This window comes from Chrysemys picta, chromosome 9 (genome assembly GCF_011386835.1).
Source record: "Chrysemys picta bellii isolate R12L10 chromosome 9, ASM1138683v2, whole genome shotgun sequence".
Classification (NCBI taxonomy): domain Eukaryota; kingdom Metazoa; phylum Chordata; order Testudines; family Emydidae; genus Chrysemys; species Chrysemys picta.
In genome coordinates this window covers 255,401-280,098 of record NC_088799.1, presented here as the reverse complement: position 1 = coordinate 280,098, position 24,698 = coordinate 255,401, and the positions used below count along the sequence as shown (strand labels likewise).

The 24,698-nt window shown below is 37.3% G+C and overlaps 1 protein-coding gene across 22 annotated transcripts in view; it reads left to right on the top strand.

The window, feature by feature from the left end:
• DLG1 (discs large MAGUK scaffold protein 1) overlaps positions 1 to 24,698 on the top strand; it is a 360,872-nt gene that overhangs the window by 288,324 nt on the left and 47,850 nt on the right. For 11 of the 22 annotated variants that reach the window (XM_065557448.1, XM_005295637.5, XM_065557446.1 and 8 more), the window contains 3 exons: positions 7,653 to 7,829; positions 15,432 to 15,501; positions 23,826 to 23,925. In XM_065557448.1, coding sequence (XP_065413520.1) covers positions 7,653 to 7,829; positions 15,432 to 15,501; positions 23,826 to 23,925 — 347 coding nt within the window. The remainder of the gene's footprint in view (positions 1 to 7,652; positions 7,830 to 15,431; positions 15,502 to 23,825; positions 23,926 to 24,698) is intronic. The other 11 variants (XM_065557447.1, XM_005295649.5, XM_005295643.5 and 8 more) reach the window with 2 other exon arrangements.

Here is a 24,698-nt window from a genome sequence, read left to right as displayed (position 1 = left end):
CTGGTCACACCATGTGTGAAATACCATGCATTCCCAAATCAGTCCTTCAGCTAATCAAAACTCATATGCAAAGACAGATGTTCACCACCCTCCAAATGTTTGGACAGCGGCCCTCATCGTCCGGAGATGTGCTAGTGCAGCGCGGACAAGGGTCACTGTCACAATGTGTCTAGCAGTGGTGCCCTAGATGGAGACAACACTGATTATGACTTTGATGAATAAATGTTTTCAGTCCTACATGTCAAAGCTAACTTTCCTAAAATTACCAAAGATCAATATATTTTTATGTAAGCAATTCATCCTTATGTTAAATTATAATTTTAAAAAGTTGATATTTAAACATTTTCTTAAATATCTATCTACATAATCTAGGTTTTTCATGTTTGGTACCATTGTGTTTGTGGGAGAAAGGGCTTTCAAAGATACCCAACTCAACCCATTTTCGATGACATTGTATTAACAAAATTTCTACCATCCGGAGGACCTGGAACTGGGAGCCCAGAGTAGGGACTGGTGAGTTCCCCCAGGCATGCTGCAGAGGGTGACACCATTGAAATTATGATTCTGTAGATTTTTGCAAATCAAATGACACTTCCCTTACCTTTCTAGCACTATCTTGCCAACAGAATGAGATTTTCCTACATTATGCTCACCGCTATCCAGATATTTTTAAATAAGTCAGTTGTAAATAAAGGTTCCCCCCTCCCCTCTTGCTTGTATTGAAGTCAGAGGGGTTTTTTTGGTCAACAGAGAATTAATTTTTCAAGTTATTTTTCCCTTCAGGTGGTGCAGGATCATGACCTTGTTTGGCTTTGAGAAATTAATATAGGATTAGTTTTATGAATTTTTAGGGGGTAGTGTTGGTTATTGGTTGGCTTTTCTAACATAGAAAGACAATAAATAAGTGAGCAGAACAATGACTAGCTACCTTGGAATAAGAGCAGTTGGTTATTAGCTTTTGGACAAGATCTTTGCTTTGCATTAATTGACTTCAACTGCTTTTAGGAGATTAGTATTTATAGGTAATGTAGTTCAAGATCTTTTTTTCAAATCCATACTGAAAATAAGCTTGATTTGAGGATATGCTGAAAATGCTTACATTGACTGAAGGCATATTGATTTTCATTCAAATGGCAGATCCGGTAGACGGCTTCATAGTTCCGATTGACTGACTGAATGTGTACACCTTGGTTCCCACACTAATACACAATTTTTCACCACAGTCACATTAGCTTGCGTTATATTACCTATCCATCAGCCTTGGGAAAAGGAAAGCCTGGTCATCATTAAAAAATGCAGGTTTGTTTACAGCAGTGGTTTTCAACCTGTGGTTCATAGACCCCTGGGTCCGCAGACTGTGTCTATGATTTCCAAAGGGGTCTGCACCTCCATTCAAAATTTTGTAGGGGTTCGCAAATGGAAAAAGGTTGAAAACCACTGGTCGGCAGCATACTTGAATGAGACTAGACAATGGTTACATCTCAGAGTGGTAGGAAAGGTTGCAACTTTGAAATAGTAATGAGAAATACTAGCTAAATCCAGTGGGGAAGGGATCCTGGCACTAACGGATGGGGAGGTATGTGTGGAAGGACCCTACAATTCCTTCCTCGGTATAGTTGCATGCCCCCTCATAGCTGGGTCTACCCATGTAGTCCCTAAGGATAAGTTGGATTCTTATTTAATGAGAGAAGGCATATAGTCACTTTCTCCTGGCTAATGCAGGACTCAGAAAATAGGCTCCCACTGATTGTTCCTCAGCAAAAATAGCCTAAAAGAAGCAATCCTTAAGGTAACCTGCAATACTGAAAAGGAATGGAACCAGATAGATGAAATGGGTATTTAAGAAAATCGACACCGTCCACTTGCAGCTTTCCAATATACACTTTACAATTGAAAATTTTATTAAAAGCTTGGATAAATTATGTTGTTCAAAGCATGGCAATCTAAAGTTTCTATGAACTTAGAGTTGGAAGAACATCAGTTGCCATTTCTGCTGCTGTCTTATGTTCTTTAATAATGTAAGCTAAAATAGAAGGATGTATTGCTCTTGTAAAGAGACTCTTAGTCCTAAGTCTGAAATGGCCCAAACTTTCTGTAAAAGCCTGTTCTTTTATAGGGATTTTGGGGAAATATACCTATCTCATAGAAATGGAAGGGACCCTGAAAGGTCATCGAGTCCAGCCCCCTACCTTCACTAGCAGGACCAAGTACTGATTTTTGCCCCAGATCCCTAAGTGGCCCCCTCAAGGATTGAACTTGCAACCCTGGGTTTAGCAGGCCAATGCTCAAACCACTGAGCTATCCCTCCCCGAAGTTGATGGTACGTTCTCAGATGCCAAGAATGGGTAGAAAGAAGCTTTCTCTTTGTTCTTATTTACTGGTTGGCTGACTTTATCTGTTACTGTTTGATTGTTTACGGTCTCTTGACATTTTCTCCTCTTTAATCCTGTTATCTTCTTGGGAAGTGACCATATGGAGTAATGCCCAGCTCAGGGCTGCTAGAGAGCATAATTGTATAATAAAGCTAAAGCTTAGAAGTTAAAAGAAATGCTGGTAGAAATTATGGCTCACACTAACAGGAACTCTTACACGCTAAGTAGTTTTTCATCATGCATTAAAATAATCACATCAAAATACATGTAAAATAAATCGTTCATTTTAGGAAGTATATAATGGAATGGGGCAATTTAATTTTAAGACAGTGAAACAGTAAAAGATCAACATGTGTGCCGTGTTCTTCTCTAACAACAAATTTCAGAGTAGCAGCCGTGTTAGTCTGTATCCGCAAAAAGAACAGGAGTACTTGTGGCACCTTAGAGACTAACAAATTTATTAGAGCATAAGCTTTCGTGGACTACAGCCCACTTCTTCGGATGCATCCGAAGAAGTGGGCTGTAGTCCACGAAAGCTTATGCTCTAATAAATTTGTTAGTCTCTAAGGTGCCACAAGTACTCCTGTTCTTCTAACAACAAAGGCCTAGTCTTCACTTACCGGCTGGTCCGGCGGCACGCCATCGATGTTCTGTGATCGATTTATCGCGTCTGGTTAAGACGCGATAAATCGATCCCGGATCGATCCCGGAAGTGCTCACAGTCGGCGCCGGTACTCCAGCTCGCCGAGAGGAGTAGGCGGCGTCGACGGGGGGAGACTTCCTGCCGCGTCTGGACCGCGGTAAGTCCGGACTAAGGTACTTCGAATTCAGCTACGTTATTAACGTAGCTGAATTTGCGTACCTTAGTCCGAAGTCCGGACTAAGTGGGGACCAGGCCAAAGTTATGCAAAGTAGAGTTCGAGGAATGAATGTGTAGGTTTATAATTACATAACTTATAATTTTCAAAAGTTATTTGTGCAATCACTGAGCTATTTCAGAATTAAGAATCTGGCTTGTTGCAAATATTTATAGCGTCTTTTGGCAAAAGAATTTGCTTTAACTTGAGATATCTTGAGTTATATATCCAAAGCTACGCTGAGGAATTAAAGTGAAAGATCTTGTTTTAAAGCTGCCTGCATTTCAACAAACAGTAAGGCTGAAAACTCCATTTAAAGCTTAAAGCCTCAGTTTAATATTAAATATTTAGAAACATGGACATGAAATATATCCGCACAGTAAATATTTACAAATATATAAACCATAACAATATGTGCACATTTTTCTTTATAGCTGATAGTACCGAGTTATATATCTTTCCCAATAAAGAATTGTGTACAGTCAACATGGTTATTCTGTTGGATACAGATAAATTGATCTCTAAATGAATAATTGATGGTTCCTAAGTGCAAGTGATCACAATCTAATTTCATTTTCTGTGAGCAAACAGAATATAGTCCTACATTTGGTGCTTAAGGCCAAATTTCCACAGGTGAAATCAATTATGAGCAAAATTCAATGAGAGGAAATATTTAAACATAAAAATGTGAATGATAATTGGAAATTAAAAATGATTAAATATCCAAAAACCCCATAGTTCTTAAGTCTTTGGTTAAAAAATAAATCCTGATTAAGTTGGAATGTCAGGGCAGCGACAATTAATTTTAAAAAATTATATATATAACAAATGGGAAAATAAGGATGCTGATAGCAGTGAGTACAAATCAGCAGTTAGAAATGCTTACAGTTAATAAGGGAAGCTAAAGATATCAGTGAAAAATCAGTGGCCAATACGATTAACAACAATAAGAAGGAATTATTTAAATAGATTGGGAACAAACAAAATCCTGGTAGTGGTATAGGTCTGATACTAGACTCAATCCTGATGCAAAAAATGCAGAATTATTCAACAAATATTTCTGTTCTGAGCTCAGAAGGAGGAGGATGTGTTCATATATTATAGTGATGAGGAAATTCTTTCTATTCTGTCAGTCATTAAGGACAATATTAAACTTAGATTGTAAGCTCTTTGGGGCAGGGGACTGTCTTTTTTATTCTATATTTGTACCGCTCCTGGTCCATGACTGGGCTCTTATACACTATGGTAATACAAACAATAAATAATAATAAAGTAACTGTTAAATATTTTTAATTCCACAAGAATGGATAACTTACACTGATGATTATTAAGAAAATTGGCCGAGGAGCTCTCTGAACAATTAAAGTTGATTTTTTTTTTAAACAAATCTTGGAACAATCGTGAAGTTCTGTAGGACTGGATAAAAGCCAGTGTTGTGTCAATTTAAAAGGGAAATAGGGATGATCCAAGAAATTTTTAGTCTGGTTAGCCTGCCTTCGGTCCTAGGAAACATCATGGAAAGGCTGGTATGGAATGCTGTCAGTACAGAATTAAAAGATAGTAATATTAATGCCATATTGATGAATGCCAATACCAAATCAACATGGGTTTATGGAAAGCACACTCTTTGTGGACATAATATACTTATACTTCTGTAAGGCATTTCGCTTTGTCCTCCATAACATTCGTTTATCTATTTATTTATTTATTTATTTATTTATTTAAAATATATAGAATGATTAGCATAATACAAAATCAGTATAGTAAATAGATTTTAAATTTGTTAACTAATTGATCTCAAAAAGTAATTATAAATGGAGAGTCGTCATCCAGTGGTGATGTTTGTGGTGGGGTCCTAGAGGTATCTGTTCTTGGCTCATGGTATTTAATATTTTTATCAATGATCTGGAATAAAATATAAAATCAGTGCTGGTAAAATCTGTAGATGATACAAACATGGATAGAGTGGTAAATATTGATGGGGCCAAGTCATTATACTGACCAACCTGGATCAGTTAATAAAGTGGGCTTATTTGAACAACATGCATTTTAACAAAGCCAAATGGAAGTCCAGGAACAAAGAATGTAGGTCACACTTATGGGAATGTACCCTTATAAAGAGTGACTGAAAAGGATTTGGGTCACAGCAGATAACCAATTGAACATGCAATGTGGTCATAGATGTAGCAGAAAAAGGGTCATAGATGTAGCAGAAAAAGGCATTATGTGATCCAGTGGTTGGAAGCTGAAGCTGAAAAATTCAGACTAGAAATATGGTATAATGAACCTTCTCATCAACTTACAGGGGTGCTTCCCAAGGGGTACCCAGGGTTGTGAAGCACCTTACTAGCATCTACCCTTAGTGTGAGGAAGCCTTCTTTGTGCCTGCTAGAGTTCTGCTCCCCATCTCCACAAGCCATTGGCAAAATGAGCAGTCCCCTCTAGGCTACACAGGCCCAGCTGTCTCTCTACAAGTTAGCAGCAGGCACACTCCAACCCCCAAGCTGTCTGAGCATCACACTGGAGTGTCCAGTCCCTGATCCACTGGACACTCACAGATTCGCTGCTTCCAAAGAAACAGTATACCCCTGCTTACCTGTGCCACCTCAGATAACCGCTCCGTTTAACACAGAGCACTTTGGTTTGCTTAATACAAGTTTATTTAACAAAGCATAGAGATTCAAGTAATAGCAGGTAGAAGTATTAGAAACAAATGGTTATCTATTAAATAAAATCATAACATGCATTCTAGAACCTAGACTTAATTAACAAAATACTCTCATGTCTAGTAACATATTTCTCACTAGCGCTTCACAGACAGGCTGTCGGTAGCCCTTTTTTCATGGGACAGCCACACTTTTAGCTTGCCTCCTGGGTGAAGGATAAAATCTTGTCCCCTGTCCACTTTTTTTATGCAGTTACAGGCTATTGTCTCTTAACCCTCTTCCAAGACTTATCTTGGGGTTCCTTTGTCGTTGTAAACAGTCCAGTTAGTAAACATAGCCTGTCTCCATGGATGTCCATTTTTCTGTATGTTGATTGAGTTAGCCGTGAGGCTTGCCTTGACTCAGGTGACAAGCTTTACCTCAACAGGGTTGGAACCTAATATTTTACATTTTACATCTCTCTTAAAGTATTTCCCTTAGAAACATCTTGCAATAATTATGACAACCAGTGGGCTACTGGCCCTTGGTAGAGATCTCATATGCCACCCTTTTGTGAACTGCTATGAAGATATCAGACCCTAGTGATCTATGCAAAACCCTATGGACCCCAGAGCCTCTGCCTGTTGTCACCTGGAAGTCCCTGGGTCACACGTACGTAGGGATGTTATGGATTCTCCATCACTTAAAGTCTTTAAATCAGGATTGGATCTCTTCTTAAAAGATATGCTATAGCTCAACCTAAGGGCTGGTCCACACTAACGCCCCAGTTTGAACTAAGATACGCAACTTCAGCTACGTTATTCACGTAGCTGAAATCAAAGTATTTTAGTTCGAACTACAAGGTACTTACCGCGGGTCCACACGCGGCAGGCAGGCTCCCCCATCGACTCCGGGTACTCCTCTCGCGGAGCAGGAGTACTGGTGTCGACGGCGAGCACTTCCGGGATTGATTTATCGCATCTAGACAAGACGTGATAAATCAATCCCAGAAGATCGATTGCTTATCGCCGAACCCGGAGGTAAGTATAGACGTACCCTAAAGTTATGAACTTACTTTAAAAATCACTGAGTGAGGTTTTTTGCCCAGTGTAATGAAGGAACTCAGACTAGTTGATCATAATCCCTTCTAGCCTTAAAATGCATGAATTTATGGAAGTGTCACCAGAGAAGTGATAAGACTCCCCCAAATAGACCATGCATTAGAATTGCCAACCCCATGCATTCAAAAATCATGAGTCTGGCTTCAGAAAATTGAGAGATTAGCTTTAAAAATAATGAGATTTAAGACAAATATTTGTGGTTCTTCTAATTTGATTTTTGGTGTTTGAACCTTTAGGTTGTACTCAAGTCATATTTTCAACCTTTTCCTCCACAGTCACAAGTTCTAGGAACTTACTTTTCTTTTTAATGAAAGCTAAGGTTTTCACTTACTCACTTGGCTCCAGGGTTGTGGCTTTACATAAAACACCAAGCATCATGAGACTTGTGATTAAGCTGTTCTATCCATATCTATCTTAATTGACTTCTTTGAGAGCAACTACTATGACTCAGTACAGGGCCAACCAAAAATTCTGCATTCAGTAAAAAATGACAATAATTCAGTAGTCATGTTTTATAAAGATATTCAAAACCAAAAAAGTAATTTAAAATGGACTCTTCTGAGTGACTTGTTTATTGGAAAATATGAGGTTTCTTCAGAGTCATCTGTTTTGTGCCTGCTAGTCCTCTATACTTAATGATTTTTTTTCTGAATTTAGAGCTCTCTTTGACTACGACAAGACTAAAGACAGTGGCCTTCCCAGTCAGGGACTGAACTTCAAATTTGGCGACATCCTCCATGTCATTAATGCTTCTGATGATGAGTGGTGGCAGGCACGGCAGGTGACGCCAGATGGAGAAAGTGATGAAACTGGAGTGATTCCGAGCAAACGGAGGTATATTTCATGGTATTTGTTCAGTCTGAGATATTTGCCATTGAAATAGTGGTTGTATTCATGCACAAATGAAGTAGTGTGTCATCTCAATGTAATGGTCCCTCATCCGCTCCTCCAAAGTGTTTTTATGAGAAACCGGAAGAGTATGCCAGTCAGCACTACACTAGATTATTACATATTAGTAAGAGACATTTGCAGCCTCTGGGTTAGAGCACATGGCTGAAGATAGGAGATCTGAGTTCTATTCCCAATCTCACTTTGTGAATGTCACTTAACCTCTTTGTGCTGCCGTTAAAAGTGGGTTTAATCGTGCTTCATTTCCCTTAACTGCTTTGACATCTACAGATTAAGAAGTAGAAAGTAATACTGTTTCTTTTGGAGTTGTTGGTCATGACTCCAGAGTTAGTCAAGTCAGAAGTTTTAAATTTAACAAGAGTGTAACGGTGTTGGGACTCGAAGGCCTGGGACAGACTGCCTGCTCTCTCCCTGAGCAGCCTTTTTATATGGCTGAGCCTGGCCCTGATTGGCTGTCTCCAATAAGCCCTTTTCCTACTGGCTGTTCGTCTGCGTGGGCCCACTGGCCTGCTGCAGCCCCCTCTAACATGGAGGTGGGGCAGATGCCCCACCACAAAGAGCTTTAAACCTTTATTTTGTGAAAATCTCAATAAAATGACCACAAAATGAAATATAGTAAACTTTGTGTACTATTTTAATTTTTCATGGTGGTTTGATGAAAATTGAGATGATACAGAAAAAAATAGTAATTCTAAATTGATCCTTTTTCAAAGTTTTTCTTACAATTTGTTTTTTGGGGGGTTGGGGAGGAGGGGAAGATATCCTTTGCAAGAAATCTATCGCTCTGATATCTATGCAATGCTCAAAATGTTGCGCCTTGTGTGCTGAATAATACAATATAATTTATATTGAAGGTATTTATCTATGACATGAGTTTTAACTCTTTCTCAATAACTGAAAAGAAATCAAGCGGCACCTGCTATATTTAGCAGTGATGATGTAACGTATCCACTTTGAGAGGGAAAGAGATGTCTGGAGGAAAGTTAATTGAGCTGGGAAACAGGCGCCCATGAGTTCAAAGTCTCGGACAGTTTTTTTTCCCATGCACCTCATCAATCTTACTATTTCCAAGACCCTTAACCACAACCCTAGAAAGCAGTTGTGTCACCCCATTGAGAGAGGTTACATAGAGTTGCTGTAGGCACAGTCAAGATTAGAACCCAATGGTGAAAATCCTGTCCATATTGAAATCAGTGGCAAAATTCCCATTGGCACCATATGCCCCGGATTCCACGAGAGGCATCTAATATGGTAGACTCAAATCTTCTCCCTTAGGCCAAACTCCTTTTCAGATTATCCGATTTCTGACCACTAACCCACTATCTTCTCCCAGAGCCAAGGCTAGAAACCAGGATTCATGCTCTATAGTGTGCTATGCTGTCTCCCAAGCAGTTGTGGCACCCAGTTGGAAGCTGTGTATCACACCCTCCCTCCTCTGATGGCTGAACTAAATACAGACTAGCAATTACTCCTGTAGCTCAAGTGCTAGAGACCTGAACTGGGAATGTCAAGGTCCACAGACTAGAGCTTGCTGATGACTCAAGTGCAGGTGACTTTGTTTTTCAAGTTTTCTGTTTTAAAACAACTGGTTTATTTAGTTCACACTATAAGAAAACATCCTGTAGCACACATTTGTAATTAAAGAATTATAAATAATGGCCTGCCACACCAAAATACAGGTGAAAAATACATTTGACTAAAAAGAATATCCAAAGTTGTTGTTGTTATCAATGCTAATTGTTGTTGTTATCAATGCTAATGTAGATTTTGGAAGAGGTGTTAAATCTCAGCCTTCAGGGTTTAAGACAATATTTAACTAACGGGATTAGAAGATCTAATACAGACTGTAGATTATCTCACATTTGCCTAAAGCGAGGTTTCTTGCACCCCTCTGGTGCTGGGTACTATTAGAGGCGGGATAGTGGACAGATGAACCATGGTTCTGATCCAATATGGCAAAACCTATATTGCTGTATAGGTGTTTCACAATCCAGCCATTTGTTATTTTTGATGTTGGTATCTGCTATTAAAATATATAACTTTTATGTATGAACTGGCATTTTTACTGTATTAGAAATTTAGGCCCTAGTCCTGCTGTTGAATTCATGTTGGTCCCATTGTAAGATTGGGGCTTTATTCTGTTTCACAGCTTCTTAGTAGGTTGGAGTCTTATAACAAATGTATGAGTCGGTTATGGAAGTGTGATCTTACATGGTCTTACTGAAAGAAATTAAAAAGAGGCCAGTCCAAATTGTGGGGCAGGAAGGCTAAGCCACATCCCATTTGAAATCACTGTACCTGTCAGCCACTGGCTACTTTTCCTTGTTGGAAGACAAGCAATGGCAAAGAGTGGGATTGGCCAGCAGGCAGCATAGGAGGCCCGTAAAAGGCAGTATGGGGCAGAAGCAGGCCTCTTCTTGCTCCATCCCACCCTCGCTATCCCTTTGGCTAATCATTTGAACAGCTACAGGCAGGGTGGATGTGATTTAAATCAAATTGATTTAAATCATGCTTTAAATCACTAGTTAGGAAGACTCGATTTAATCATGGATTTCTACATAAAAGCGCATTCTTGTTGGTTAAAAAAAAAACAAGGAATCCAGTGGCACCTTAAAGACTAACCGATTTATTTGGGCATAAGCTTTTGTCGGTAAAAAACCCACTTCTTCAGATGTATAGAGTGAAAATTGCAAATGCAGACATTATTATACTGACACATGAAGAGAAGGGAGTTACCTTACAAGTGGAGAACCAGTGTTGTTTGGGCCAATTCAATCAGGGTGGATGTAGTCTACTCCCAATAATTGATGAGGAAGTGTCAATACCAGGAGAGAGAAAGTTGCTTTTGTAGTGAGCCAGCCACTCCCAATCACTATTCAAGCCCAAATTAATGGTGTTACATTTGCAAATGAATTTTAGTTCTGCAGTTTCTCTTTGAAGTCTGTTTTTGAAGGTTTTTTTTGTTAAAGTATGACTACTTTTAAATCTATTATAGAATGTCCAGGGAGATTGAAGTGTTCTCCTACTGGCTTTTGTGTGTTACCATTCCTAATGTCCGATTTGCGTCCATTTATTCTTTTACATAGAGACTGTATGGTTTGGCCAATGTACATGGCAGAGGGGGGAGGGATAGCTCATTGGTTTGAGCATTGGCCTGCTAAACCCAGGGTTGTGAGTTCAGTTCTTGAGGGGGCTATTTAGGGATCTGGGGCAAAATCAGTACTTGGTCCTGCTAGTGAAGGCAGGGGGCTGGACTCGATGACCTTCAAGGTCCCTTCCAGTTCTAGGAGATAGGATATCTCCATTAATTAATTATTGCTGGCACATGATTCTTGTTGGTTGTTATAACCTTAATACATATTCTTCACAACTCAGAGATAGATGTAGGTTTCATTTTTAGAAGGTACACACTGTACATTTTTTAAGTGATTTATTCTGAAAACTATTCAGATTAGTTTTAAAACTGTATCACAAAATGAATGATTGTTTGGTTATTTCATTTACCAAAGGTAATTGAAGCAGATATTTATGAAGTCATTGGGAGGTGAACTATCTCCAATTCAACAGGTTAATCATTAATATTTGGAGGATTTTCTTGCCATGCTGTATTACGAGGAGAACATCACCAGACAGACATTTAAATTGTTTTATTTAACTTAAACAACAGCGTTATGTATTCTGGATTTTTTTCTTCAGCAGCAAACAGAGAATATTTTAACAAAACAAGCACATGCATTTTTTAATTTAGTTAAACATTCACGTTCTTTTTTTAAAACAGTTTTTTTGTTCAAATTACTTCTAACTAAAATATTTAAATGAAATATTTTTTTAAAAAACAAAAATTAAATCGACTATGTCAGCCAGGTCAACATGAGAAACTTAAAATATTGGCTTCTGCAGCTAATTCAGTCATCTTCACCTTCATTTTCCTGTTTGTTCATAATCTGGAAAAGAAAAACAAGCTTTCCTGCTTTTTCAGGTCCCAAACGATTTCTCAATTTGGAATGAATTAGTCCAAAGGAAGAAAATATTCTTTCTACGCCGGCAGAAGAAGCTACTGCTGTTAAAATTAGATTATCACTTCAACTGTCTCTGAATCCAAATGCTTAAGTGACTTCCACCCGTTCACCGGTGTGACTTTCTTTAAAACCTCATCAGCAAACATATATTTCTTGAATGGTTCACCCTTAGCTCTGAAGTTTAGTATAGTAGGCATTATGGAGGGTTTATAGTTGGATGTCCATGTCATAGCCAACTCCTCTTCTTCAGCAGTTAAGGTTTGATCCTGGTACCGAGTATTGAGAATATTTGCAAGAAAATGACTGGAGACAGTGCTTGTCCCATTCTTTTTTTTAATGCTTGTAATTTAACTCTGTCATTGCATATTTCTTTTTTGAAGACCTCACTCACTTCCTTCCAAATTTCAACAGCATCAGCAATAAAACAGCTATTTCCGTGCATTTTGTTCAAGGCTACAGAAACAGGCTTCAGGGTACTCAGCATGTGTTCAACATTTCTCTTGAGCCCAATGTTGAGAACTTTGGCTGTGACAGTGCCATCGATTTCTTCATGATTTTGTTCACAAACTGTCATCAATTAGGCCAGTTCTTGATATAGTGCTCAAAACAGTCCACTACTGAGTTCCATTGCACGTCTTGTGAGAGAGTTAGCTTGGTTCCTCCCACTTTTTTGAGAGCAGCTACTGCAAAGTGGTTGTTACAGAAGTATTTTGCAATTTCAACAACATTCACCTCTATTTCTGGAACACTGAAGTCTTTGGCTAGGAGGTGCATCAAATGAGCACTGCAACCGTATGTTATTAGCTTGGGACTCTCTTCTAAATAATTTCTTCTCCTCTTGGAGACATTTACAGCATTGTCTGTGACCAAGCTGCATACTTGACATTTGAATTTTTTTTCACAGTTTGTTATAGCTTTTACTGCTACTTCTTGTAAGTATTCCGCTGTGTGTGCATTTCCTGATGGATCAATTGTTTCTGTAAGGAAGACATTCCCATCTTCTGTTGTCACACAAGCACATACAACAGGAGCATTGTAGACATTGCTCCACCCTTCGAGACTCAGGTTAACAATTTCACCCTATAGACTTTTTGCACACTGCTCAATTTCTTTCATACATTTTATCCAGCAATTTGCCTGTGACATCTGTACTGTATCCTGGGTGGACTCTATTCTGGTCTTAATGACTGAAATCATGTTAAAGAAGTGTGGGTTCTCAATCATACGGAAAGGAGAGTTTGTTGAATAAACAAACCGGGCAATTTTTTCATCAATTATCTCTTTTTGTAATCTGCTTGTTCTTATCACAAACTTATCTATGGTTGTTTGTGGACGATGGAGATTTTTTTTTCTTTTTGATCCAGGTGATATACTGTGGCTATGTGACATACATGGTGTGACTGAAACACTATCCTTGGCAGATAACTCTGAAACTATAGAAAATTATGGTGATCTTGAAGGTGGATAGTCTTCAGAATCCTATATGTTGAGGATGGATTCTCCTAAACAGAATAAGTCAATGCAGTTATTTAATTATTATTACCATACTGCTCATTTAGTATTACTCATTGCATTCATTGACACTCAGTACTACTTTAAAGGTGAAATTGTAAAAGGAAGATCTGCCTTTTTCAGCTATTTATTTTTTTATCACGACTATATTTTTTGCTCAAACATGAGAATTCAAGAATAGTCCAGAAGGAAGACAGGCAGTCCTTAAGAAAGAAGTATGAAATAAAAAAGTTTACCAACCTGAAGATCCTGCATGTTCAGACATGTTCCTTTTGTCATCTTCAACGCAACTTCCTCCTGAGAAGGAACACTTCTCATGATGTTGTTTCATTCAGGCAACCAAGCCTTGCATTTCTTTGTTGCACCATTTGCATTTTGCATGCATGCCTGTCTTAACCACAGGTAGAGGAACTTCATTAAAATAGTCCCACACTGGGTCTCTCTTACGGCCTGCTGCTATTATAGATTTTCCCTTCTAGTGAGAGAATGGTATGGTAGATCTCATATCAATGAAGGCTACACTCATAAAGACCTCAAGAATTCTGGAATATGCTGCTCAAACAGTTTCACTTTTGTTTCTACTGCCTGTCCCTCCCGTCTCACATTTATCTCCAGACTTCTTCTCCTTGTCCAGATCTATTCCATCCCAACAATCTTCTAATCATTGAACTTTTTTGAAACTTTGCACTTTTAGAAAGAGGTAAGGGATTGACTCTGTGTACACAAATTTGCAGAGGGACAATAGGGTTGAGGTCTGTTATTTCTCACCTCTATATATTATTTATCTATTTAAAAACATTTTTGCTGTTAACAAGCATGTTATCTCTGGAGACCCAGATCCACAGTTTGAGAACTTCAAAGCTAAGCATCTCTGATGGTATCTTCTAGACTGAGCACTGAGTCCCATTGGGTAGATAGAAAGATTAACCTAAATAATCTATACAGAAGCTCCTGGAACCCCATAAGTATTGTTCCCTAATCCATGAACTATTGGAACTCATTTACAAAACTTTTCTTAAACAATACATGAATATATTGTCTCATACTATAGAATTAGAATTTATAATCCCTATTCCATGATGAGATATCTTTGAGCTATAATGTATCTTAATTAAAACTGTCTTTAAATAGGTTTTTTCCTCAAAAAGTATTTTATCAAAAACAAATCTGTTTTTTTTAAATCATTGATTTTTATCCACCCTGGCTATAGGCCTGAGTTAGTCCTGGGAAATAACAGGATGCTCTGGATTTGGGTATCAAAAGTGAAGGAAGGAAAGTGACAGCTCAGCATAGCTGTTGCTTTCCTTCATTTAGCTATGCTGCCTGGACAGAGTGCCTTAAGGAGTTTCCTTGGTTTACACTAAAGAATAATAAGAAAGTTGTGGCCTCATAGCCAAAAGATTCTAATTTGTCTCTGTCCTTATTGGATCCCTGCCATTCAGAATCTACAGCTGGAGTAGGCAACCTATGGCACGTGTGCCGAAGGCGGCATGTGAGCTGATTTTCAGTGGCACTCATACTGCCCGGGTCCTGACCACCAGTCCAGGGGGCTCTGCATTTTAATTTAATTTTAAATGAAGCTTCTAAACATTTTGAAACCTTATTTACTTTACATACAACAACGGTTTAGTTATATATTATAAACTTCTTGAAAGAGACCTTCTAAAAAGGTTAAAATGTGTTACTGGCACGCGAAACCTTAAATTAGAGTGACTAAATGAAGACTCGGCACACCACTTCTGAAAGGTTGCAGACTCCTGATCTACAGTATATTGTTTGAGAATTAAAATTAATTTTTCTCTTATTGCCCTGTGCAGACTGAATATGTGTATGTGTGCACATCTCATCCCATCATGCTGCAAGCACATCTTCAACAGATGATTAGAATATGAAAGCTGTAGTAATTGGTAGTTGTAGTATTTTATAGCATTAGGATTGGCAGGATAAGGATCACGTTGAGAGAGTAACATTTTTCCCTTTTGCATTTTTCTTACAGGGTTGAGAAGAAAGAAAGAGCCCGCTTAAAGACAGTGAAATTTAATTCCAAAATGAGAGGCGATAAAGGGGTGAGTTTATGAAATGTTTTTTCATTAATATGGGTGGTAACATGCTTGAATGGCTTATGTATGTGGATTTAACTTTCCTTATTTAATTATAACAGTTAAAAATTAAAACGTTTGTCAGACAAAACCAGTTCATTCTAAAAATTATTATTTAACAAATGGTAATTTTTAGGGCTGTCAAGCGATTAAAAATTGCATGATTAATTGCAGTGTTAGTAATTGAATACCATTTATTTAAATATTTTTGGATGTTTTCTACATTTTAAAATATATTGCTTTCAATTATAACACAGAATACAAAGTGTACAGTGCTCACTTTATATTTATTTTTGATTACAAGTATTTGCACAGTAAAAAAAACAAAAGAAATAGTATTTTTCAATTCACCTAATACAAGTACTGTAATGCAATCTCTTTATCATGGAAGTAGAACTTACAAGTGTAGAATTGTGTACAAAAAAACCTGCATTCAAAAATAAAACAATGTAAAATGTTAGCGCCTGCAAGTCCACTCAGTCCTACTTCTTGTTCAGCCAATCGTTCAGACAAACAAGTTTGTTTACATTTGCAGGAAATAATGCTGCCTGCTTCTTGTTTACAATGTCACCTGAAAATGAGAACAGGCATTCTCGTGGCACTGTTGTAGCTGGTGTCGCAAGATATTCATAGGTTCTAGGACTGGAAGGGACCTCGAGAGGTCACCGAGTCCAGTCCCCTGCCCTCATGGCAGGACCAAATACGGTCTAGACCATCCCCGATAGACATTTATCCAACCTACTCTTAAATATCTCCAGAGATGGAGATTCCACAACCTCCCTAGGCAATTTATTCCAGTGTTTAACCACCCTGACAGGAACTTTTTCCTAATGTCTAACCTAAACCTCCCTTGCTGCAGTTTAAGCCCATTGCTTCTTGTTCTATCCTTAGAGGCTAAGGTGAACAAGTTTTCTCCGTCCTCCTTATGACACCCTTTTAGATACCTGAAAACTGCTGTCATGTCCCCTCTCAGTCTTCTCTTTTCCAAACTAAACAAACCCAATTCTTTCAGCCTTCCTTCATAGGTCATGTTCTCAAGACCTTTAATTATTCTTGTTGCTCTTCTCTGGACCCTCTCCAATTTCTCCACATCTTTCTTGAAATGCGGTGCCCAGAACTGGACACAATACTTCAGTTGAGGCCTAACCAGCGCAGAGTAGAGCGGAAGAATGACTTCTCATGTCTTGCTCACAACACACCTGTTAATACATCCCAGAATCATGTTTGCTTTTTTTGCAACAGCATCACACTGTTGACTCATATTTAGCTTGTGGTCCACTATAACCCCTAGATCCCTTTCTGCCGTACTCCTTCCTAGACAGTCTCTTCCCATTCTGTGTGTGTGAAACTAATTTTTCCTTCTTAAGTGGAGCACTTTGCATTTGTCTTTGTTAAACTTCATCCTGTTTACCTCAGACCATTTCTCCAATTTGTCCAGATCATTTTGAATTATGACCCTGCCCTCCAAAGCAGTTGCAATCCCTCCCAGTTTGGTATCATCTGCAAACTTAATAAGCGTGCCAGATGCACTGAAGATTCACATGTCCTTCATGTTTCAACCACCATTGCAGAAGACCTGCATCCATGCTGATGACGGCTTCTGCTCGATAACAATCCAAAGCAGTACGGACCGATGCATATTCATTTTCGTTATCTGAGTCAGATGCCACCAGCAGAAGGTTGACTTTCTTTTTCGGTGGTTCGGAAAAGTTTCCGCATCCGAGTGTTGCTCTTTTAAGACTTCTAAAAGCATTCTCCACACCTCATCCCTCTCAGATTTTGGATGGCACTTCAGATTCTTAAACCTTGGGTCGAGTGCATTGGTACCTTCTTTGTGTTTTGTCAAATCTGGAGTGAAAGTGTTCTTAAAATGAACAATATGTGCTGGGTCATTATCCGAGACTGTATAACAGGAAATATATGGCAGAATGTGGGTAAAACAGAGCAGGGGATATACAATTCTTCCCCAAGGAGTTCAGTCAGAAATTTAATTAACACTTATTTTTTTAATGGGTGTCATCAGCGAGGAAGCATGTCCTCTGGAATGGTGGCTGTAGCATGAAGGGGCATACAAATGGTTAGCATATCTGGCATGTAAATACCTTGCAATTCCGGCTACAAAAGTGTGATGCCAAATGCCTGTTCTCACTTTTGTGTGTCGTAAATAAGAATAGGGGCAGCATTATCGCCTGTAAATGTAAACAAACTTGTTTATCTTACTGATTGGCTGAACAAGAAGTAGGACTGAGTGGACTTGTAGGCTCTGAAGTTTTACGTTGTTTTGTTTTGGAGTGCACTCATGTAACAAAAAAAAAATCTACATTTGTAAGTTGTACTTTCACGACAAAAAGATTGCGCTACAGTACTTGTATGAAGTGATTTGAAAAATACTGTTTATTTTGTTTATAATTTTTACAGTGCAAATATTTGTAAGCAAAAATAATATACACTTTTATTTCAGTTATAACACAGAATACAATATATATGAAAATGTAGAAAAACATCCACAATATTTAATAAGTTTCAATTGGTATTTTATTATTTAATAGTGCAATTAAAACTGCAGTTAATAGCGATTAATCGCGTGAGTTAACTATGATTAATCGACAGCTCTAGTAATTTTATAAACAAGTCTGATTCAGTTTTGCCAGTGTTCCCAAATGTGTCTGAAAAACTAGGTTAGGAGTGAATGTTGTTGTTAATACAATATTCAGAGAGAGCCATAAATAGAAATGGTCCTATATAGTGATAGATTAATGCCAAAAAAAAAAATCATGTAGTATTTGAAAGCTATGGGTCTTTAATGGGACCAGAGCCTTAATGGTCTCTTTTGGAGGAGAGAGTGACTTTGCTCCTTCATTTTAAACAGTGGCTACCCTATACAGTATTTCTTTAATAATGAAGAAGTCTAAAGAGTTTTTGTCAGTAGGTCTGTCTGAGGATAATAAACCTACATTTTGAGTCACTTAAGGACTATGTGAGAGAGATTCTCATTGTCAGTTAACAAAAACTCTAGGTTAACATTTATTGATTCATTTGTTATTGGTTCATCAGAAACTGAAGGGCAGTTTATGCATGTCAAAAACTGTTTTAGAGGAAAAAATGGTAAACATTCACCCTGAGGTAATATTTAGGAAACTAATGTTTCACCAAATTATTACAAATGCTCAGAAAACAGAATTCTAATGCATGACCATCCAAAATAGTCTCAGGAAAAATCTGTTACTACTATTTTTAAGATAGCCTCACCATTTTTCAAATTTTAGAATATAATTATATTCTGCAATGATTTAGCTCATTTTGAGCCCTGTGTGAATCATAGAATTGTAAAACTGGAAGGAACTACAAGAGGTTATATAGTCCAGTCCTCTGCACTCATGGCAGGACTAAGTATTATCTAGACCATCCCTGACAGGTGTTTGTCTAACCTGCTTTTAAAAACATCCCATGATGGAGATTCCACAATCTCCCCAGGTAATTTATTCCAATGCTTAACTACCCTGACAGAAAGTTTTTCCTAACATCCAACCTAAACCGCCCATGCTGCAATTTAAGCCCATTGCTTCTTGTCCTATTCTTAGTGGTTAAGGAGAACAATTTTTCTCCCTCCTCCTTGTAACAACCTTTTATGTACTTGAAAACTGCTGTTATGTCCCCTCCCAGTCTCCTCTTCTTGAGACTGAACAAACCCTATTTTTTCAGTCTTCCCTCATAGATCATGTTTTTTAGACCTTTAATCATTTTTGTTGCTCTTCTCTGAACTTTCTCCAATTTGTCCATATCTTTCCTAAATACTCCAGTTTTAGTCAAATCAAACCCCTTAAAATAGGGATTGTAACAGATGTTTCCAGATCTTCTACAACTACTGATATGCTAACAAGCATAGCTAAAATACATGTTCAGTTTAAGGACTTACCTAAATTACTAATGTGTTGACATTTTAGCCAAAATATGCTTTATAATTCTTTGGAAATAAATACACTAGTTATTTATTATAATCATTTTAAAAGTGGAGAGAGCTAATGCAGTAATATCCAGAGTAGGCTACTGCTATAGATCCCAAAGATTTCTTTTTAATTGTGTTTACTTAGTAAGTTAGATATTATCATTTGCTTTATATGATTTGTATAAATTCACAGAATCAAATTGAAGGGACAAGGTAATAAGAATATGAATATATAGTCCTGATAAAATAGGACTTATCTTTATTGGACCAACTTCTGCTTTCTTTTACTACCTGGTTCCTGTCAGCAGATGCAATGTGCCTTTCATTGGTATTTGTAAGATAACTTGGTGTACTGTTAGGCATATCTTCAACTGAGCAACCTCAAAAGAATTTTGTTTAATCAGTGCTTTCAACAGAGCAGTTTAAACAGTGCCTGTTTGGGTACCTGCTTACTAGATAATGCATGCTATGCCCATGTTACATATTGAAAGTTTTAATTAGTTGTATTAATAGTAAAATGCACTTAAATGTGTATCTGCATTTTTGCACATAGTCTGTTTTAAATGGAAACAAATACCCTTAGTGTCTTTCTGACGGCCAAATTTAATATTGCCTTGAGACTTACTCTGATCATTATTTATATTTTTTCAGTTTGTACATGCAAAATTACGTATTGGAATATTATACCATGCCAACTGAGGGTGCCGTCATTTTTATATATTTTGAATTTACTCTTTAATTTTATAGCATTTAACATTTTACCATTGAGGAGATTATTTTTTTTTACAGTGATAAAGTTTTACGTTAATTTTCAAGTTTTGCACGTTACTTGTAACTGACATCCTCAACCTGTGATAGTTGCAAAAGGAACATTTTTAGACATTTAAATATTTGTAGTGATTGTTTTTAATTAAATTAGAATAATTTTGCAAAACATTACCATACAGCATATTCCTTGAGAAGATAATCGCATGTTTTTGTAACTTGTCTACCGTAAAATTGTAAACAGTTAACTGAATTAACTATGTATTTAAATCATAGTCTTGTATGTTGACTGTAACAAAGTTTGTACACATTCACTGTGTACTAACACAGCACCAAAAATATGCATGAAATACTGAGTGGAAAAACAAACTACGCTTGCCATTGATAGAGACTGCATTTCTTTCTCTATAATAACGTTTCCTGTTCCAAGCACTCATTAATCTTAAACTGTTCATAGTCTTTTGCTTCAGCTGAAAATTTTAATATTTCAGTTTCTCTTTAAAATACCCTTAGTACCTCACTGTAATTGTCATTGGGTATTTTCCCCCAATGTAACTGTATGAAAGATACCTACCTGCAGTATTTCACATATGTATTATATTATACTACTTTGACATGTATCAAGAATTCTTATTTAAAGGATTCTATGTAATGATAAAGTAAATATTGGAGCTCTAAATATAATATTAATGAGAGAAAACATTAAAATGCCAATTCCATTTAGTCTAAGGAAAACTGAGAAACTGGAGCTTGCATGAATATCATGTTTCTTGTCTATTCTTTTAATATACACATTTATCTCATTTTGCTTGTGCTTCTTCTGTGTTTAACAAATTCTTTCTTGTGTAATCTATCCATAATTTGCAATGGGTTTATGAAATATTTATAAAATTAATGTGCCTACGACTAATGAGCAATTCTCTCTAGCCTTTATAATCATATCTTTTTTTTTAAATCATCTTTTGGCTAATGTTTTATTTAAAATCAGTACATTATTACTATTTATTTTGCAATGAAACTGACTCTGACCATTATACATGCAGTATATGAAATTATTGTTAAATGGTTTTAAGTCAATAAAATTTACTGTAGAGGAAGTCAAATCAAAGATTAGTTTTATCAAATATTTTTAAAAGGTAGCTAAACAAAAATGAGTATTCTGCCAGAAGTGCATTAAAAGCACCACTGCATTGTTCTTATTGTCAAAAATAGCTAAATCTTTCTGTCTTATTTGACTTGCACCAAAATTTTGTCAGAGCTTTCCATAATGTTCTTCTTTTGAAGTTGAGACATTTTGTCTGACTTATGCTCCATGGTGGCCTTTCCCTCATGCTGCAGTTGTATTTGTTACGTGAGACCTCCGTTTGTGGAAATCCATGTTACATGCTTGGTGTACGTGAGAGCTAGGGTTAATTTCAATTTTAAGAATGATTGATGGACCTCTGTGCTGAAGTAGCAATGACTTGCTGCCATCAGCTTAGATACTGAAGCTCAAGAGGATCATAGCCCAGAATCCTGCCCATACCACCTGTAGTTCATGCAAACATATGATTGGTTAGGTGCCAGTTCTCGTGCCCATATGTCAGGATGATACTTCTCACAGCTGAATACTAGTTTTCCTAGTCACTGATGCCAGCCAATTAAGGGGTTTTATGAACTTCCTACTTAATATTTTTAGTGCTGTTTTTTCCAGAACTCTTCCCTTCTCTGACAGGCCTTATTGTGCTCCACTGGTACCATATGCCTTTTTTGCACTTGGTAATATTTAAATAACAAAATACATTATTTTAACAGCGGCAGTGGTGACATCAGTTCATCCTCCAGCATCTGACATTGCTAAATAAGTCTGTGTTAAAACAGATGGCCGGAAAGGCTGTGAACATTGTAGTAGAGTGCAAACTACATGATACACTGCAGGCATTCACTGAATAAATGCCAAGCTTATCATTGTGCTGGTTGTGCACTAGCCCTGAAAAAAGAGCACAGCAAGTCAAAGAAGCAAAGCACTGCCTGACCCCCTAATTGCTGCTATATCTCCTTCCACATGGTGTAATGGTAGGGAAGAAAAAAGCACTTTGTACATGTTTCTTCCAATAAGGCTTACCTTCACCTGGATCATATTGTGATTAAGGGAGGGTATGATCAAACTGGATAAAATATAATGGACAAAACATATTGTAGTTATGCTGTAGATTCTAGAAATAACTATTAATAGAATCCTTATAGCATGAACTGAAAACCAGTACTTTCTTTTGAAGAATTTACTTTGAAAAATGGCTCTGTAGAAATGGCATTGTGTTGCTCCATGCTTCTGGCACAGTTTCCGTATCACGTTTTTAATTTAGAAATAAACTCTGCAAACTCAGCCACTCCTTTCACATCATCACCAGTAACAGAAGTTCTGCAGGCCAGATGAAGCACATTGACTGACTGCTTATTAAACAAGTCACTTAATGATACAGGGAGCAGTTGTGCACAGTAAGGTTCCATTTTAATATAGTCACTTTCCAGAATAGAACTACGCTGTAAGGATGGGAGGCTTCCATCATATTTTCAGCAGTAGACATCACCAATTTTAGTTAAATCTATGTTGCCACCTTCCACATACAATGTACATAAAGATGTTTATTCATCTTATTTGTAAAGTAGCCTAGGATTGTAATAATCGCTTGAGCTCAAATGGAAAAAAAATTGAGTAAAAAAAAATCCTCACTAAATCAGGATAAAGCATCTGAGCTGTACAAATCCTTCAGCAACATCAATACCAGAATTCCTAATTCTTGCTGAATACCATCCTGAGCTTTGCAGTGTCTGATTTCTAAAATGTCAGTCCCACCTCTATGTCCCATCCCCACAATGCTGAAGAAAAATTAACAATCTGAACAAATGAAACAAGTATGTGTTAAGAATGGATCTTGGCACTGGGATGTGGACTTTCCCACTGCAATGTTCATTTCTTGCCATGAATTTGTGAGGAATTGCTGATGCAGAAGATTTAAGGAAAACTCAGAGATTTTTTTTTTAAATGATGATGAATGTTTTAAGCGGACAAAACTATTGTTTTTGTAAAATTGTTATTTTCAACACTCTTTTTCCTGGAAGTAGTATCAGCATTTAATTATTTTGCTTTCATATACATTGGCTGTCATTCAAATATATAGTTGTGCCTTTACAAGCAGATAATGCTGTGAATACCTGGTTACCCCTGTACTAGCTAATATATGTGACTTCCTCCGTTCTATTTATCGAATGGGTTTTACTTTTGATGGCTTTAGCAGCCTACTGGCTCTCGCTTTTTTCTCTTCACAAAGGATCTGAATTATGAAGCATAAGGCTACAGATGATAAACCATGGATACCAGCTTTCCAATTCTTTCAGTAGTTAACATGCAAAATATTGAGGGTTTGAGCATAACCAAAAGCCCACTCTATTTCTGATGAGGTGGGGTGATGATGATAAATTAAAATATAAACTGCATCATGTGGTTATAGGAGTCAGCTTCCACAAAGCTGCTGGGGCTGGGCCTTTGTACACACAGACATTAGACATCCTTTGTTTTGCCCCTCCTTCTCTTCTTCAGCAGTCATTCAATGACAAGCGTAAAAAGAACCTCTTTTCCCGAAAATTTCCCTTCTACAAGAACAAGGACCAGAGTGAGCAAGAAACCAGTGATATTGACCGTAAGTATGTGGAATACAATGGAGAGAAAAACACACACACACACCAAAGGGCCTGCTAGCTTCCAGTAGGGTGTTACCTTGGAGACAGTTTCAAGAGCTGCAACAGGTTAATGGAACTCAAACAATGCGAATGACAAAACAGCCTTTTAAATCAATAAATTTGATTCATGTGCTGTTACAGTTCATCCTAACTGTTCTTGGAATCCAAGAGCAGCCTTGTTCATCGTGAACTGGATGGGACTGTGGGATGATGATTATGTGCGTAACTGGAGGTGATAACTAAGTTCTGTTACTCTGTTATTTGTACCTTATCAATAACTTCATAGAGAGTGCACTGCTGTAAAACTGTTACTCAGATTATAAATGAACTATAACCAATCACTTTAGACTGGTTCTTTGAAATTTGTTCTATTTTAATCTTTAATTGTAATACTGTCCTAATTTTAAGGATGTTTCTTTTTAATTCTTTATTGCCTTCATTGGAAAAAAGTATTTTTGAAACAGAAATCTTATTTTTACAATAAAAATAAAGTTGATTGTTCAGATCTTCGCCTATTATAAACTCCCTCTGCCTTTTTCATCACTGATAACACTTCAGCTGCTAGCCATTTTAAATCCTAGGAGCTGACTGTGAAAAAAATTTCTGTAGATCTATGTCTCCCTGTAATGTTCTTGAAACTGTCTCTTATCGTAGCGCCAGTTTTATACATTACTGACAGTTTTTTTTTTTTTGTGATTATCTTTTTATTGCTTGCCCTCTGGGGACTACTCTA